Source organism: Chiloscyllium plagiosum, unplaced genomic scaffold, assembly GCF_037043375.1.
Source record: "Chiloscyllium plagiosum isolate Xiang-an unplaced genomic scaffold, Cpla_swu_hap1 HiC_scaffold_16, whole genome shotgun sequence".
In the NCBI taxonomy this organism is placed as follows: Eukaryota; Metazoa; Chordata; class Chondrichthyes; order Orectolobiformes; family Hemiscylliidae; genus Chiloscyllium; species Chiloscyllium plagiosum.
Genome location: NW_028270154.1, coordinates 10,068,042 through 10,086,867, shown reverse-complemented (window position 1 = coordinate 10,086,867; position 18,826 = coordinate 10,068,042). Strand labels below are relative to the sequence as shown.

The following is an 18,826-nucleotide window of genomic DNA, read 5'->3' as shown; positions in this document are numbered from 1 at the left end:
ATAAAGTTCAGCGATTCCTGCTGGTTGGGGATTCTCAAGCTAGGGGGCACAGTCTGAGAATGAGGGCCAGACCATTCAGGAGAGACGTTAGGAAGCACTTCCACACACAGAGTGTGGGAGAGATTTGGGACTCTCTTCCACAAACTGCAGTGGATGCTGGATCAGTTGTTAAGTTTAAATCTGAGACAGATACATTTTTGGGAAGTTAAGGGAACTAGGCCAAAGGCAGGTGTTTGGAGTTAGGCCACAAATCAGCCACAATCTCATTGAATGGTGGGACAGGCTCGAGGGGCTGAATGGCCTACTCCTGTTCCTATGTAAATTATCTGAACGTTGTCACACAGCTGTTTGAGGGAGCTTGCTGTGAGCAAATTGGTTGTTGTCCTTCCTGAGTTACAGCTGTCGCGACATTTGAATAGCCTCAAAGTGCTTTGGGAAGCATCGAGGTCATGAAAGGCGATTTACAAATTGTGTCGGTCATTTTGAAGAAGTTATTAAATTAGTCCCCCATTCCAATTCCCAGGAGACAGCCATCTTTCCCATTTTAAGTATTTATCTAATTCCCTACGTACAGTACAATTGACCCTGCTTCTCCTCCCCTTTCAGTCAGCTTCTTCCAGATCACAACAACACTGCAGCAGCAAAGTCTCCTCATTGGCAAAAGAACTGCGACAATCACCTTAGTGTTTTCTACATTCTGTGCCTAAATCTCTGTCCTCTTGTTACGAAGCCCATTTGCCAGTAGAAACTGCTTTTTCCTTATTCACTTGCTCAAAACCTTAAATGATTCAGAACATCTTTATTAAATCTCCTCTTAATGTATTCTGCTGTAAGAAAATCTTTTCCATTTCATAGTCTCGCCATGTAACTAAAGCATGGAGCTGTGCCAATTACTCTCAGCTGCACCCACTCAAAAGCTTTGACATTCTTCCCAGAACATGCCGTGAGGAATGGCCACAACTCTTTTGATTTCATTCTTTTCCACGGGATTTGGGGATTATTTGCCCATTCTCAATCGCCTTTGGCTTTAGTGGCTTATTTGGTCATTTCAGAGTGCAGATAAGAGTAAACCATGATGCTGTGCGGCTGGAGTCACATGTAGGCCCGACTGGGTAAGGATGACAGATTTCCTTCCCTGAAGAACATGAGTGAACCAGATGGGTTTTTATGACAATAGATGATCATGGTCACCTGTTTTAGAATTATAATTAGATCCTGATAGTGTGGAAACTGGCCCTTCAGCCCAATAAGTGGGGCGGCACAGTCTCAGTGGTTAGCACTGCTGCCTCAGGATGCCAGGTTCAATTCCAGCCTCGGGCAACTGTCTGTGTGGAGTTTGCACATTCTCCCCGTGTCTGCGTGAGTTTCCTCCGGGTGCTCCGGTTTCTTCCCACAGTCCAAAGATGTGCAGATCAGGTGAACTGGCCATGCTAAGTTGCCCATAGTGTGAGGTGCATTAGTCGGTGTGAAATGGGTCTGGGTGGGTTACCCTTCAGAGGGTCGGCGTGGACTGGTTGGGCCGAAGGGCCTGTTTCCACACTGTAGGGAATCTAATCTAATCTAAGTCCACATCGACTCTCTGAAGAGTATCCCACCCAAACCCATTTCCCTACATTTACTTCTGACTAATTCACCTCACCTACACATCCCTGTGCAATGGGCAATTTAGCATGGGCAATCCACCCTAACCTGCACATTTTTGGACTGTGGGAGGATACCAGAACACCTGGAGGAAACCCTACAGACACAGGGTGAATGGGCAAACTCCACACTGACAGTTGCCCAAGGGTGGAATTGAACCCCAGTCCTTGGTATTGTGAGGCAACAGTGCTAACAACTGAGCCACCTTCTCTCAGACTAGCTTTCAGTTGCAGATTTTATTCAGCTGAATTTAAATCCCACTGGCTGATTCGATGGGATTTGAACCCAGAGCCAAAAACCTCTTGTCCAGCGAGTACACCACCATCTCCCCCATAATGTAACCAACAGGCACAGAATCATAGAGTTGTTACAATTTGGAAGGAGGCCATTTGGCCCATTGTATCTGCACTGGTTCTATTATCTAACATATTTTATCAATTAATAAATATTTAACAGATCTCCCTTGCTCATATGACACCTTTTGAGGTGCAGTAGGTAGCATCCTTGCCTCTGGGCCAGGAACTCTCACCTCAGGGCTGAATGGCCATGGAAAGTGCATTCATAACTTGACCAAAAAAGGTTTAGGACCAACTTGCAAATCGTTCCAACACAAGCCAATGGCCAGGACCAAGAGCAGGAGTGATGCCCGGTCAGCCAGCTGATGGCTTCAGTTATTCAGGCTATTGGTGAGACTACATCTGTGGTACTGAATTGGTCACATTATTTAAGTAAGGATGTCAATGAGTTGGAAGAAGTTCAAAGGGTTACCAGCTTTACACTAGGTTTAAGAGGAGTTTCATATGAGGAAAGATTGCACACAGAATCATAGAGTCATACAGCACAGAAACAGACCATTCGGCCCAACTCAGCCGACCAGGTTTCCTAAACTGAACTAGTCCCATTTCCCTGCGTTTGGCCATATCCCTCTAAACCTTCCCTGTTCATATTCCTGTCCAAATGTCTTTTAAATGTTGTAATTGTATCGACCTCAGCAGCTCATCCCTTACACACACCACCCTCTGCATGAAAACATTGCCCCTCTGGTCCTTTTTAAAGCTTTCCCCTCCCACCTTAAACCTATGCCCTGTAGCTTTGGACTGCCCCACCCTGGGGAAAAGACCTTGTCTATTCACCTTATCTATGCTCCTCTATAAGGTAAACCCTATGGTCCAGCCTATCCAGCCTCTCCTTATAACTCAAGCCTTCCAGCCTCAGTAAGATCCTTGGAAATTTTTTTTGCACTCTTTCCAGTTTGATAACATCCTTCCTATAATAGGGCAATCAGAATTGTACACAGAATTCCAAATTTGGCCTTACCAATGTCTTATACGGTTGTAACATGACATTGCAACTCCTGTACTCAATGCTCTGACCAATGCAGGTAAGCGTACCAAACGCCTCCTAGCATTAAGACAGGCCAGACTTGTATCCACTGTTGTTTCAAAAAGGAAGAGGTAGCTTGATTGAAATATCAAAAATCCTAAAGGGTCTTAACAGTGTGGATGTGGAGAGGATGTTTCCACTTACAGGAGAGTCTAGAACTAGGGGTCACCCATACAAAACAGAATTGAAGAAAAAGTTGTTCTCTCAGAAGAGCCTCATCATCAAAGATGGTAGAAGCACAATCTTTGCCTATTTTAAGGCAGAGGTGAATTGATTCTTGATAAGGAAGAAGGGAGGGATAAAAGATTATCAGCGAGGCATGGAAACATAGGTTTGAGGTTACAATTAGATTGGCCATGATTTTATTAAATGGGGGAGCAGTCTTGATGGGCTGAATGACCTATTCCCATTCCTCCTTCATACATATATTTATATGGAGTATCTACATCGCTATCTAGGGCAACATGCATGTGCATGTAATTGTCAGAGCAACTCCAACTCCCCACGTGAACAATAACCAGCAGATTGCTTTTCTACTCCACGTCTTGGACTTCAAAAAGCTTTTAACAACCTTCTAACTCGCCTTGCCACCTTGAAGAGTTGTGTACTGAAACTTCTCAGGTTCTATGCTCCAGGATTCCCGATCATTCCATTTATTTAATATCTCCTGGCCAAAGCAAATCACTTTACAAGTTTCCACATCAAGTTTCACCTGTCCGTTTCTTTTCATTCATAGGTTATGGACATCTCTGGCTAGGTCAGCAGTTTATTGCCCATCCCTAATTGCCCAGAGGGCAGTTAAGTGTCAACCACATTGCTGTGGGTCTGGAGTCACATGTAGACCAGACAAGGACAGCAGTTTCCTTTCCTAAGGGACATTAGGGAACCAGATGGGTTTTCCCTGACAATGATTTCATGGTCATTAATGATTCCAGATTTTTACTGAATTTAAATTCCATCATCTGCTGTGGTAGGATTTGAACCCAGGTCCCCAGAACATTACCTGGTCTCTGGATTAACAGTCCAGCATTAATACCACTAGGCCATTGTCACCCTACATTGCCAGCCCATCCATATCCTCCGACCAGCCTCAACAATGTCTTCCTATACTTCCAAGCTTTGTCTCACCTGCAAATTTTGAAATTATAGTCCAATGTTATGGTCCAAGCGCTAAGTTCAGGTTGGTATACTGTATATTAGAATCAATGATCTCAATATTAAACCCCGAGGGACACCACAAATACTTCCCCCAGACTGAAACACAATACCCACCATGACTCTCTGGGCCTTAGAGCCAGATTGTTATGTAAGATAACAGTGCTAAAGGGATTATTATTAATGTTACTTTGGTTCCACCCAGTCTATTGCTGTCACCCTCAGTCTTTGGATGGACAGAAACTGTTCTACTCCAGCCCCCTAAGGTCCTAGTCAGTATGCCTGACTAAATGGTAATTCTACTAATTGCTATCATGCAATAAGCGTTGAGTCATAAGAATCATAGAGTCATACAGCACGAAAACGACCCTTCAGTCCAACCATAATCCCAAACTAAACTAGTCCCACCTGCCTGCTCTTGGCTCACATCCCTCCAAACCTTTCCTATTCCTGTACGTATTCAAATGTCTTTTAAGTGTTGTAACTGTACCCACATCCACCACTTCCTCAGTGTTAAAAAACTGCCCTCGTGTCTTTTTTAAATAATCCTTCTCTCACCTTAAAAATATGCGCCCTCTAGCCTTGAAATCCTCCACCCTAGGGAAAAGACCCCCATTGTTCCCTTTATCTATGCCCTACATGATTTTATAAATCTGTAAGGTCACCCCTCAACCTCCTACGTACGTTCCAGAGAAAAAGGTCCCAGCCTATCCAGCTTCTTGTTATCTAAGAACAGACTCTTCTGTAGATAATCTATGGTACTGTATTTTCCATCACCAATCACTAGATAGACCCAAGACAAAGCAAAGACAAAGGAGGACTGGTGATAGCAAACGATCTCAAATAACCCTTACCCAGTCCCACATACCGGTAAAAACAGAAGTTGCAAACACCATAAGTTACCGGCAGGGGTCATCTGGGAAAATGCACAGACAGAAGGTAGCAAGCCACAGACCACAAAGACCCATAACATCTTCCTCCATTAGCAAGAGAGAATAGGTCAAATATAACTTGACATTAATGATGGACAAGGCAAGTCCCCATGGACTACCACAGGGATAGAACCCACACTTTCAGGACCAGCTGGAACCAAACTGAGTGAACCAACCCCCCGACGGACATCCACCAGCTCTATAGTGCCACAAACCTCAATTGTAGTAATCTATTTTATGAAAGTTTTAACGAACAGCTTATTAAAACCCACAATTACAAAATCAGCTGTCACTCAACATAACCTTGAGAAATCAGTAAACAATGCAGCATGACATCACAATCAACACAGAGACAGGGAGAGGGAGAGAAAGGAGAGCAGGGGGGAGAGAGAGGTGGAGGAGAGGTGAGAAAAGGAGGGAGCGAGAGGGTGGGGACAATAGAGAGGGGGAGAAAAGGGGTGAGAGGAGAGAGAAAGCAAGAGGAGAGAGGGGGTGGAGAGAGAAAGAGAGAGCAGCGAGAGAGAGATGGGGGAGAGAGAAGTGGAGGAGAGGTCAGAAAAGGAGGGAGAGAGGGTGGGTGGGGGATAGAGAGGGAGAGAAAAAGGGTGAGTGGAGAAAGAAAGAGAGAAGAGGTAGATGGGTGAGAAATGAGGGAAAGTGGGGGTGGGGATATAGAGAGAGAGAAGGAAAAGAAAGAGAGGGAAAGAAAGTTAGGGTGGGCAGAGGGGGGTGAGAGAAAGAGAGGGAAGACAGAGATGGGGATGAGAGAAGGAGAGTGGAATTGGATGGAGGGAAGGAGAGGGCGGATGGGGAAAGAAAGGCTAGAGAGAGAGAGGAAAGGAAAAGAGGAAGAGAAAGAACGTCGGTAAGAGATAGTTGTGGAGGAACAGAAGAAAGAAAGTGGAGAGGGAGAAACAGGAGAGAGAAAGGATGGGTGAGAGAGAGAGAGAGAGAAAAGGGGCACAAAGAAAAGAAAATGGGGGAGCAGGAATGAGAGAGAAAAGGGGGAGAGAGGGGATAGAGAGAGGGGGAAAAGGGATGAAAGAGAGAAGAGGGTGGGAAGAGGAAAAAGGGGATGAGAGCATAAAATGGAGAAAAGAGGAGAGTGAGATAGAAAAGATGTGGGAGGCAATGTGGGGAAGAGAGAGGTTTGGAGGACAGAGAGAGGAGACAGAGGAAAAGGTTGAGAGAGATGTTGGAAAGAGAGAGTGAATGTGACAGAGAGGGGAAAGATTATCATGGAAAAGAGAATGAGAGAGAAGGAGAGAGACAGAATGCGCATTATTTAGAGAGAGAAAAAACAGAAAGGAGGTTAAGGTAAGTATACTGCTAAGCTTTTAATTTAATCTAAATTAATCAACTTTAAAATAAGACTTCATCGATTCACTAGCATAAGAAGGAAAAAGTAAAGCTGATTTAATAATTTATCAAGTAATAAAGGGTGATGCAGAGGTACTGGCGATAACCTCAGAATGATGCCGGAGGATTGGAGAAAATATTTACGCTCTGTTCAAAAAGGATGTGAGAATATGGCCAGCAAATACAGACTAGTTAATCTCAGTAATGCAGAACCTCTGGGAAACAATAAATCAGGAGAAAATTAAAACTCACTTGGTCAAACACAAACTCATGAAGGAAAGCCAGAATAGACTTTTTTTTAAGGTGAATAATATTTGACTATCACTGGAGTTTTTAGATGAGGTATCAGAGAAGATGGACGAAGATAAGGCAGTCGATGTGGTGTACATAGATTTCCAAACGGTATTTAATACAGGGTCACATATCGCACTCGTGAAGGAAGTTATCACAACATGGATGTGTGGCCGAGTGGGGAATGGAAGATAGTTTCTTTTACATAAAACCAGGATGTGCTGGAGAAACTCTGCAGGTCTGGCAGCATTTGTGGGGAGGGAACCAGAGTTAATGTTTTGAGTGGGACTCTGGTTTGGAATTGGAAAATGACGGTTTTAATGCTGTTATCAGAGGCGTAGGAGGATCGAGTGGAACAGATTATGAGAGTGCCCTGAAGAAAAGACAAAGATAGTTAATGGCAGTAAAGAAGCGAAGGAGAGATATGGTTAGGTGTAAATATGAGGCATGAAAAGAGGAAAATGGATCTGCTCTGTGGAGAGCGAAACCAACAAAACACACACACCGTCTAGGGAGGGTGGTGAATACAAGAAACATAGAGGTCATACTCTGAAATTGTCAAAATCATTATTGAGTGTTAGATACAAAAACAAAGAAAATGGTAGCAGGAGTAGGCCATTCAGCCCTTCTATCCTACTCTGCTATTCAATGTGATTGTGGTTGATCATCTGACTCAGTCCCCACTTCCTCCCCAAACCCATGTTCCCTTCAGCCCGAAGAATGATATCTAACTCCATCCTGAAAACATTCAACACTTTGCCCTGAACCACTTGCTGTGGCAGAGAATCCCACAGGCTCCTCACTCTCTGGGTGAAGACATTTCTCCTTATCTCAGTCCTAAACCGTCTACCCTGTATCCTTAGACTGTGACCCCTGGTTCTAGACTTCCCGGTCATCAGGAACCTCTTCCTGGGTTTACCCTGTCCAGTCCTGTTAGAACTTTTTTATGAGAGCACCCCCCCCCTCCCCCTCATTCCTAGTAGTTCTTTCCTTTGGATTGGAGGAACACTTATGGTCAAATTCCCAGGGGTCAGATGCCTGGGGGTCCATATTAATTATCCAGTCTTAGGAGTACAAATTTCAAAGCTTGCAGATAACAACACTCGCAAACATTGCAAACTGTGAGGGGATAGTGAAATGGGTAGACAGTGGCAGATGAAATTCAATATGGAGAAGTGTTAAGTGATTCATTTCGATAGGAAGAACATGGAGAGGCATTACACAATAAAGGGAACAATTTTTAAAATGGGTGCTAGAACTCAAGGAGCTGTGAGTGTCTCTGTGCATAAATTATTAAATTAATTAATTAAAGAGTCATACAGCACAGAAATAGACCTTTTGGTTCAACCAGTCCATGCCGAATATAATCCCAAAATAAGCTAGTCCCACCTGCTACGCCTGGCCCATATCCCTCCAAACCATTCCTATTTATGTGCTTATCCAAATGTCTTTTAAATGTCCCACATCCACCACTTCCACAGGCAGTTCATTCCACACCCGAACCACCCTCTGTGTAAAACATTTGCCTCTCAAGTCTTTTTAAAATCTCTCCTCCCACCTTTAAACCGTGCCCCCTGGTCTTGAAATCCCCCATCCTAGGGAAAAGACAACTACCATTATCTCTATCTATACCTATCATAATTTGACTAATTAAGTAATGAATTTGAAGTTAGGACACTGGCAATCTGAAATAAGATGTGATGTAAGGTCAGAGCCCTGGAATGTCAACTCTGTTTTTATCTCCTAAGGTACTGTAAGGTACAACTTTTCCTGTAAGTATTTTTGAAACGCATTCACTGTCATATCTGTCACGCCTCACTGGCGTGGCAAATAGGACATTAAGCTGCACTATTCCCAAATTGTATCAAAAATTAAAGATTTTAATTGAAGTTCACAAAGTTCCCCAATTTACCTGGTTTTCTTTGACCCATATTAACAGAAAGCACAACCAGGTTCTGGATTTTTAAAAATCATTCATGGGACATGGGTATCACTGACTAGGCAATATTAATACTCATCCCTAATTACCCAGGGGCGTAGGCATAGTGGGTCAGTGGTTAGCACTGCTGCTTTCCAGCACTGGGGACCAGGGTTCGATTCCAGCCTTGGGTGACTGTCTGTGTGGAGAATGCACATTCTCTACATGGGTTTCCTCTGGGTGCTCTGGTTCCCTCTGGGTGCTCCAGTTTCCTCCCACAATCCAAAGATGTGTAGGTTAGGTGAATTGGCCATGCTAAACTGCTTATAGTGTTCAGGGATGTGTAGCTAGACACATTAGTCAGCGGTAAATATAGGGGAGGGCAATTGGTCACACTTCGGAAGATCAGTGTGGACTTGTTGGGCAAAATGGCCTGTTTCCATGCTGTAGGGATTCTGTGAAGAGTCAACCACATTGCTGTGGGTCTGGAGTCACATGTAGGCCAGACCAGGTAAGGATGGCAGGTCATTAGTGAACCAGATGAGTTTTTCCTAACAATCATTGAATTCAAATTCCACCATCTGCTATGTTAGGATTTGAACAAAATGCTCAGAATGTTATCTGGGTCTCTGGATTAACAGCCCAGCAATAATACCGATAGTCATCACCTCCCCTACCAAGAATAGCTATTTAATAAAAATAAACAGGTTCTATCTATAGGTAAACAACTATGTACTGTCCACATGTAATTCCATAGGTTAAAACTCTAGTGAATAAATACACAGAGCTCCCCTCCACATAAAGTCACATAGAATCCTTTACAAACACCCTCTGCACACATATACAGACAAACACAAACAGACAAAAATATATTTGTGTTATGGGTGGAAGGAAAATCTGAAAGGAAAGTTGCATAGATCTGTCCATGGGGTTTGCTGAGATAAAAAATTAGGAGAAAATGAGGTCTGCAGATGCTGGAGATCAGAGCTGAAAATGTGTTGCTGGAAAAGCGCAGCAGGTCAGGCAGCATCCAGGGAACAGGAGAATCGACGTTTCGGGCATAAGCCCTTCTTCAGGCTTATGCCCGAAATGTCGATTCTCCTGTTCCCTGGATGCTGCCTGACCTGCTGCACTTTTCCAGCAACACATTTTCAGCATTTGCTGAGATAACCCTTACATTTGTCAGAACTTCCTGTTCATCTATCTATCTATCTATCTATCTTTCTTTCTCTCTCTCCCTCTCTCTCTCTTCAGGTGTTTTCTATTTCCTTACATGAGGCACAGAGCAACTGATTCACAAATTATAAAGTCTCTGACTTATTGGCCAAGGGTTACAATTGACAACACTTGGCAGGAGAAAATAAACAGGCTTTCTTTATGCTTTAGTTTTTTTTACTGGACTGAAAGAGACATTGTCCCCTCCACCATACCCCCAGAGAAGCCAAAGGCTTCTGGCTATATTGTTTACACCCACAAGTTATCTACCTAATGAGAGCCAATCACATAGCTGTTGGCAGGCAGATGGCCTTTGTCATTGATAAGAGGTCATTTACTCCACAGACCAATCAGCTGCTTATTGTGTCTGACCCCCTGGTGTATACAAGTGAACAAACAGGTGTGAACAGCACTTATAATAAGTGTCAATGGTTTTCATTTGAAAATTGCAGTGATCCCTTCCACTATCCTTGGTTCTTCCTCAGTCCTATTACCATTTCAGTCCACAATCAAAAATACAAAGGTGAGGATTTTATGTGATAAAATAAGTGATCAAATCCTCTGTTTTACCATAGGACCATAAAATATAGAAGTCAAAATATGTGGCATTGGAAAAGCACAGCAGGTCAGGCAGCATCAGAGCAGCAGGAGAGTCAACATTTCGGGCATAAACTCTTCCTCAGGAATGATGAAGGGCTTATGTCCGAAACGTCAATTCTCTTGCTCCTCAGATGCTGCCTGACCTGCTGTCCTTTTCCAGCACCACACTTTTCGACTCTGACCTTCAGCATCTGCAGTCCTCAATTTCTCTCATAAAATATAGGAGAAGTTAGCCATTCAGCCCATTGAGTCTGCACCACCATTCAATCATGGCTGATACATTTCTCAACCCCAGTCTCCTGCTTTCTCATGTTCCCCTTACTAACCTATCCTATCTACCAATCTAGATTGAACCTATCTATCCCTGTCTTAAAGACAATCAATGACTTGGCCTCCACAGACCTCTGCAGCAATGCGTTCCCCAGACCGACCAACCTCTGGCTGAAGAAATTCTTCCTCATCTCAGTTCTAAACGGTGGTTCAGTGGTTAGCACTGCTGTCTCACAGCGCTAGAGACCCGGGTTCAATTCCCACCTCAGGCGACTGACGGTGTGGAGTTTGCACATTTTCCCCGTGTCTGTGTGGGTTTCCTCCCACAGTCCAAAAATGTGCAGGTTAGGTGAATTGACCATGCTAAATTGCCAGTAGTGTTAGGTGTAGGGGAATGTGTCTGGTTGGGTGCGTGTCGGTGTGGACTTGTTGGGCCGAAGGGCCTGTTTCCACACTGTAAGTAATCTAATCTAAAGGGTCACACCCTTCACCCTAAGGCTGTGCCCTAGTAGGGCAATATAGTAATATGTAAATATTAACAAGGACAAAAGGGAGAGCTCCCCTCCACCTAAAGGCACACAGAATCATTATAGTGAAGAAGGAATCTATTCAGCCCTATGTCATTGCTACTTCTTGGAAAGAAGAATCCAAACAGATCATTGGGCGACAATGATTGTCTCTTCTACAATTACTTTTGAAAGTTATTGGTGCATTTGCTTCCACCGTTCTTTGAAACAACTTGCTGCACTATCCCTTGTGTCTGATTCTTTAGGTAAACTCCTTAAACCCAGCTCCCCAGTTAGCTTGGGACCATTTTGCCGATGGAAATCATTTCTGTTCACTTTTCCTATTTTGGACTGCCAAATCTGGCCATAAACACAAATGGAAATAGCTGGAGAAACTCAGTAGGTGTGGAATATCTGTGGAGAGAAAGCAGAGTTAACGTTTCAGGCCCAGTGACCTTTCTTCAGAACAACAGCCAAAATCATTTCCTGTCCAAAAACCCAGCAATCCCAGTTTCTTCATTCTTTCCCAGGGACTGCACATCCCTCGACACTGTGGGTCATTTAGCATGGCCAATGCATCTAACCTTTAGACTGTGGGAGGAAACCCATACAGAAGAACATGCAAACTCAACACAATCACCCAAGAGGGAATTGAACTTGGGTCCCTGGTGCTGTTAGGCAGCAATGCCAACCTTGCAGCTACCCTAATGGGACAGCTGTCAGTCTGGTATCTGTAGCCAGTTCATAGCAGACCGAGGCCTGACCTGCTCTGGAAGGGTGGTGAGAGAAAACCACTCTAATATAAACTCTCGTTTCCAGCATCTGCAGTCCTCACTTTTGCCTAGTTCATAGCAGACCGTTCTTTGCAAATGCAGCCATCATCCATCTGGCTGACGTGACACAGCCAGCAGAGTCCTCATCGCCTGAAGGGAGCCTACACATTGGACTCCCCACACACTGCTTCACCTCCATATTCACACATTCATAGAAATGTTACAGTCCAGGAGGAGTCCATTCAGCCCATTGTGCCTGTTGCACCACCTCTTCAAACGAGCACCATTGCCTTGTGCCAATCTCCTGCTTTCTCCCCATACCATTGCACATTATTTCCATCAAACAATCAGCCAATACCCTCTTGAATGCCTCAGTTGAACCTGCCTTTTCCACATTTCCACACAGTGCATTCCTGACCCTAACCAAGAGGTAAACTCACCACTGTCCAACCTCTCATTAGAGAGAGACAGAGGTGACTGGTGGTGGTTTGACCTGAGGGTCATCACACCTCAGGCAAGAGGAGAGAGGTTGAGGAGGAGAATCTATCATGGGAATCCCAGCCGCTGCAGAATCTGGACCCATGCTTTTGGCATCACTCGGCATTACAAACCAGCTATCCAACTGACTGAACTAAGTGACCCTACTCACACGCCGAATGAACGTTTCTCATGAGTGAAAACAATTTCTCTCACCACCCTTCCTCTTTTGCACGTCACTTTAAATCCTTGCCCCTCTCGTTTTTTTCTACATAATGGGAACAACTTCCTGTCTACTTTATCCAGCCCCACTCATGATTGTGAAACCTCTCTCAGATCTCCTCTCAGCTGTGTCTGTAAGGAGAACAGTCCCAACGTTGTCAATGTGTGTCCTCACTGAAGTTCCACATCCCTGGAACCATCCATAGATATTGCCTTTGCACTCTGTCCAATGTATTCACGCTGGTACATTTTGGTCTAACTTATGTGAAGAGCTCCGGAGTGACCCTGTCAATGTTGACGGGGTGGGGTGTAGACTCTCCTCATCTGGCCCGTAGCTTTGGATAATCAATGTCAGGAAGCCCAAACTCCTTGCAGGCCTGTGAGAACTCATCTGCAAAGTAAAACTAGCTCATAGAGTGTTGTGTTTTATCGCAAGGTGAATTGAATGGAAGAGTAGGGAGGCTATGCTTCAGTTATAGAGGACATATCTGGAATAAGGTGCATAGTACCAGTCACTCAACATGGAAAGATGTTAATGCATTGGAAGCAGTTCAAAGAAGGGTTAGATTAGATTACTTACATTAGATTACTTACAGTGTGGAAACAGGCCCTTCGGCCCAACAAGTCCACACCGACCCGCCGAAGCGCAACCCACCCATACCCCTACATTTACCCCTTTAACCTAACACTAAGGGGCAATTTAGCATGGCCAATTCACCTGACCCGCACATCTTTGGACTGTGGGAGGAAACCGGAGCACCCGGAGGAAACCCACGCAGTCACGGGGAGAATGTGCAAACTCCACACAGTCAGTCGCCTGAGTCGGGAATTGAACCCGGGTCTACAGGCGCTGTGAGGCAACAGTGCTAACCACTGGGCCACCGTGGTAGACTAATAACCTGGAATCAGATTTCCTTATAAGGAAAGACAAGACAGGCTAGCCCTGCATATTTGGAAGGGTTATAGAATCCCTACAGTATTGGAACAGGCCATTCAGCCCATCCCAACTCTCCAAATGCGGCCGCCCTAACCCCTATCTGTTTGTCATTTTTATCTGTTTGTCATTTTTATAAATGACCTGGAGGAGGGGCTAGAAGGTTGGGTGAGCAAGTTTGCGGATGATACGAAAGTCGGTGGAGTTGTTGACAGTGAGGAAGGATGTGGCAGGTTACAGCGGGATATAGATAAGTTGCAGAGCTGGGCAGAAAGGTGGCAAATGGAGTTCAATGTAGGTAAGTGTGAGGTGATTCACTTTGGTAAGAGTAACAAAAAGAAGGGGTACTGGGCTAATGGTCGGATACTTGATAGTGTGGATGAGCAGAGCGATCTTGGTGTCCATGTACACAGATCTCTGAAAGTTGCCACCCAGGTAAATAGTGCAGTAATGAAGGCATATGGCGTACTGGCTTTTATTGGTAGAGGAATTGAGTTCCAGAGGCCTGAGGTCATGTTGCAGTTGTATAAGACTCTGGTGCGGCCACATCTGGAGTATTGTGTGCAGTTTTGGTCGCCATACTATAGGAAGGATGTGGAGGCACTGGAACAGATGCAGAGGAGGTTTACCAGGATGTTGCCTGGTATGGTAGGAAGATCGTATGAGGAAAGGCTGAGGCACTTGGGGCTGTTTTCATTGGAGAAAAGAAGGTTTATGGGTGACTTGATAGAGGTGCACAAGATGATTAGGGGTTTAGATAGGGTTGACCGTGAGAACCTTTTTCCATGTGTGGAGTCAGCTATTACGAGGGGGCATAGCTTTAAATTAAGGGGTGATAGGTATAGGACAGATGTTAGGGGTAGATTCTTTACTCAGCGAGTCGTGAGTTCATGGAATGCCCTGCCAGTAGCAGTGGTGGACTCTCCCTCTTTATGGGCATTTAAACGGGCATTGGATAGGCATATGGAGGATAGTGGGCTAGTGTAGGTTAGGTGGGCTTGGATCGGCGCAACATCGAGGGCCAAAGGGCCTGTACTGCGCTGTATTTTTCTATGTTCTATGTTCTATGCTCTAACCCTATATGGGGCTTTAACTATGGCTAAGCCACCTAAACTGCACACCCCTGAACACTAGGAGCAATTAAGCATGGCCAATCCATCCTACCTGTACATCAATGGACTGTGGGAGGAAACTAGAGCACCTGGAGGAAACCCACACAGAGAGAATGTGCAAACTCCACACAGACAGTCACCCCAGGGTGGACTCGAACCTAGTCCCTGAAACGGTGAGGCAGCAGTGCTAACCACTGAGCCAGAGTGCCATATGATACTTCAGAGGTGACTTAATTGAAACAAATAAGATCCTGATGGTAGATGTTGACAGGAAGTTTCTTCTTGTCGGAGAATCTAGAACTAGGAAGTTATCATTTAAAAATAAGGGGTCGTCAATTTTAGACAGAGATGAGGAAACACTTTTGCTTTTGGAGGTGATGCGTCTTTAGAATTCAGTTCCTCAAAAGGCAGAATCTTTACATTTTTTTAAGGCAGAGTTACAGAGATTCTTGATTACCAAAGTGGGGATGGGGGGTGGGGGCGTGAACAATTATTTAGGAATGTGGAACTGTGGTTAAAATCCGGTCCGCCATGATCTTATTGAATGATGGAGCAGGTTGGAAAGGTGAGTGGCCTACTCCCTTAGATATTGCTCCCAGTGAGCTTCAGCGCAGTGCCTTCAGTGATACCAAACCTATTGACTCGGACATAACATACTTCAGTCTTGGCATGCAGTCTCAAGTGATGAGCTAGCCGTCAAATCTGGCAAGCAAATGTGCTTACGTGAGTCGCAAATTGTGCCAAACAGAGCTCATGCCAGGATGCAGCTTTGCTTCACACTGCTACCCATCTTGATGTTCCCTGATGATGATCCATTGTCACTGATATTACATCATCCGTGCATCTGCCCAGTTCACCAGTTTGTTACTATTCCCCTTGCTACCTACTACCTTTCAGAGTTACAAACTCTGAAATTAGCCCGTGTACACCCAAGTCCAGATTATTAACATATTTCTCAAAAGTAGTTGCTTCTTTGAAAAAGACTCTTTCAAGTCAACTGAGAGGACAAAGGGCACCCCAGTTTAATGTCACATACGAGGTACAGTAACTCTGACAGTGTGACACTTGCTCAGTACAAACACTAGGTGTGTCAGCCAAAGGTTTTCTGCTCAAGTCTCTGCTGTGGGACTTTAATTCCTGGCCTTCCAAGTGAGAAGCAGGGAATATACACCTATCCTACAGATCATTGTAATTTACAGCAAGGCAGAGCTAATTCAGAGAAAGCACAAAGGGCTGGGTCAGATCAGATTGACCATCTACTGATGCAAGCTGAAATCAGGAAAGAATGAGCTGGGATCTTTAACCTCAGCCTTTCATCCCCTCAAATCCTCTCACCCTCCGTCTCCATAAAACATGGCCAATTCTCATAATACAAAACACTGATTGCTTTTTACTCAATCAATAGTACTGCTGTGAATGGTAAACACTGACCATGTTCACAAAAAAAATCACCAAATTTCATGGAGACTCAATGGACAAGGTGGCACAGTGGTTAGCGCTGCTGCCTCACAGCACCAGAGACCCAGGTTCAATTCCTGCCTCAGGCAACTGTCTGTGCGGAGTTTGCACATTCTCCCCGTGTCTGCGTGGGTTCCCTCCGGATGCTCCGGTTTCCTCTCACAATCCAAAGATGTGCAGGTCAGGTGAATTAGCCATGCTAAATTGCCTGCAGTGTTAGGTGAAGGGGTAAATGTAGGGGAATGGGTCTGGATGGGTTGCTCTTTGGAGGGTCGGTGTGGACTTGTTGGGCCAATGGGCCTGTTTCCACACTAAGTAATCTAATCTAAAGACACCAGTCAGGAACACGGCAGGAGGAGAAAGTGAGGACTGCAGCTGCTGGAGATCAGAGTGAGAGTGTATTGCTGGAAAAGCACAGCTGGTCAGGCAGCATCCAAGGAGCAGGAGAATCGATGTCAATTCTCCTGCTCTCCTCAGATGCTGCCTGACTTGCTGTGCTTTTCCAGCACCGCACTCTTGGCCCATGAGGATATTCAGCCCCTCAACTCTGTTCCACCACTCAATTAGATCATGGCTGATCTGCATTGTATCTCCCAACTATTTGCGTTAGCTCCGATCCTCCTTACAAATCGCCCAACAACCTATCTGGAGCAATTTTGAGATTTTCAATTGTTGTGTGTGAAAGGTCATGGGGTTCCAGATTCTCAGACCCTTCCAATAAGTACTCCCTGACGACACCCCTAAATGGCCTGGCACCCACTGTACGGTTCTGCCCCCTTTCCATTTTGTTCCAGACCCCCCCTTTCCCAATATTCCCCACATACTCTGCCAAGGGAAACAGTTTCTCTCTATGCACCTGTCAAATCCTTTAATCGTCTTTAGCAACTCAGTTAGATCATCTGTTAATCTTCTGGACAGCCTGCTCTGGTCAGTAACCCCTTCAGCTCCAACAGCAGCAATATTGCTGTCCCACTGTTTGCCAAGCTGCTCTGACATGGGCACCCTTTAGCTATCACTCAGGCAAGACACTGCTCCCGAGTTTAACAAGCGCTGGCCTCACCTTCAGCTGCCTGCGCCCCCTGGCCTCTAGAATTTCCTCCCTCCTTCCTTTTAAGCCTTGAAACCTCACTCTTTGACCTAAGCTTATCGGTCACATTCCTATAAAACATCTACTTAAGCAGCTGGATGTCAGGTTTTTTTTGAGGGGGGTGGGTCTGATGTCTCTCCATGGGGAACGCGTTTGCCCACGTTGCGGTCGCTATATAAATGCAAGCCCTTGTTGTTACCAGTTCAGCACAAAGGGGAATCAAAGGCAGGGAGGTTGGTGTTCCCTTTCAGCTCCTTCTTGTCAGAGGCAGAGCAGTTCCTGCCTCCCGGCTCTGAGCTGATAGCCTTCCCCATGCAGGACTGGAGCAGTCCCTGGTCAATGTGTGTGTGGGGGGGAGGGGCGGGTGTTACCGCCTGTGACCCAGGGCAGGGAATGTGGGACAGGCAGAGCATCTGTGTGTGTGTGTGTGTGTCTGTATGTGTCTGTCTGTCTCTGTGTGTGTCTTGTCTGTGTGTATGTGTCTGTCTGTCTATCTCTGTGTCTCTGTCTCTGTGTGTCTATCTATCTGTGTGTCTGTGTGTGTGTGTGTCTGTCTGTCTGTGTGTCTGTGTGTGTCTGTATGTGTGTGTGTGTCTGTCTATCTGTCTATCTGTCTGTGTGTCTGTGTGTGTGTGTGTGTGTCTGTCTGTGTGTCTGTGTGTGTCTGTATGTGTGTGTGTGTCTGTCTATCTGTCTATCTGTCTGTGTGTCTGTGTGTGTGTGTGTGTGTCTGTCTGTGTGTCTGTGTGTGTCTGTATGTGTGTGTGTGTCTGTCTATCTGTCTATCTGTCTGTGTGTCTGTGTGTGTGTGTGTCTATCTGTCTGTGTGTCTGTGTGTCTGTATGTGTGTGTGTGTCTGTCTATCTGTCTGTGTGTCTGTGTGTGTCTGTATGTGTGTGTCTGTATGTGTGTGTGTCTGTCTATCTGTCTGTGTGTCTGTGTGTGTGTCTGTATGTGTGTGTCTATCTGACTATCTAGTCTGTGTGTGTGTGTATAAACAGCGCAGTGTCTAACACAGCCATCTCACCCACCGTCATAGTTAACGATGATGATCGCCAGCATGTAGTCCTTCCCCAGCATCACGGCGGCGGCTGCAGGAGCTCGCTGCTGTTTCCATAAGACACCGAGCCCCAGCCCCGAGCCACTGAGCCGGCCGGCAGCAGCAACAGCACCAGCCTCCTCCTGCTCTCACTGTCCCTGCTCTCTCTCTCCCTCTCCCTGCTCTCACTGTCCTCCTGCTCCCTCTCTCTCCCTCTCCCTCTCCCTGCTCTCACTGTCCCTGCTCTCTCTCTCCCTCTCCCTCTCCCTGATCTCACTGTCCTCCTGCTCCCTCTCTCTCCCTCTCCCTCTCCCTGCTCTCACTGTCCCTGCTCTCTCTCTCCCTCTCCCTCTCCCTGATCTCACTGTCCTCCTGCTCCCTCTCTCTCCCTCTCCCTGATCTCACTGTCCTCCTGCTCTCTCCCTCTCTCTCTCTCTCCCTCTCCCTGATCTCA

The 18,826-nt window shown here is 45.6% G+C and overlaps 1 protein-coding gene across 1 annotated transcript in view; it reads right to left on the bottom strand.

The window, feature by feature from the left end:
* Window positions 1–18,619, bottom strand: part of apbb3 (amyloid beta precursor protein binding family B member 3) — a 79,902-nt gene extending 61,283 nt beyond the window's left edge. The window contains exons 1-2 of the mRNA XM_087995033.1: window positions 18,567–18,619; window positions 18,365–18,530 (exon numbers count right to left, since the gene is read on the bottom strand). Of these exons, the coding sequence (XP_087851159.1) occupies window positions 18,365–18,413 (49 nt within the window). The 5' untranslated portion in view covers window positions 18,414–18,530; window positions 18,567–18,619. The remainder of the gene's footprint in view (window positions 1–18,364; window positions 18,531–18,566) is intronic.
* Window positions 18,620–18,826: the final 207 nt, after the last annotated feature.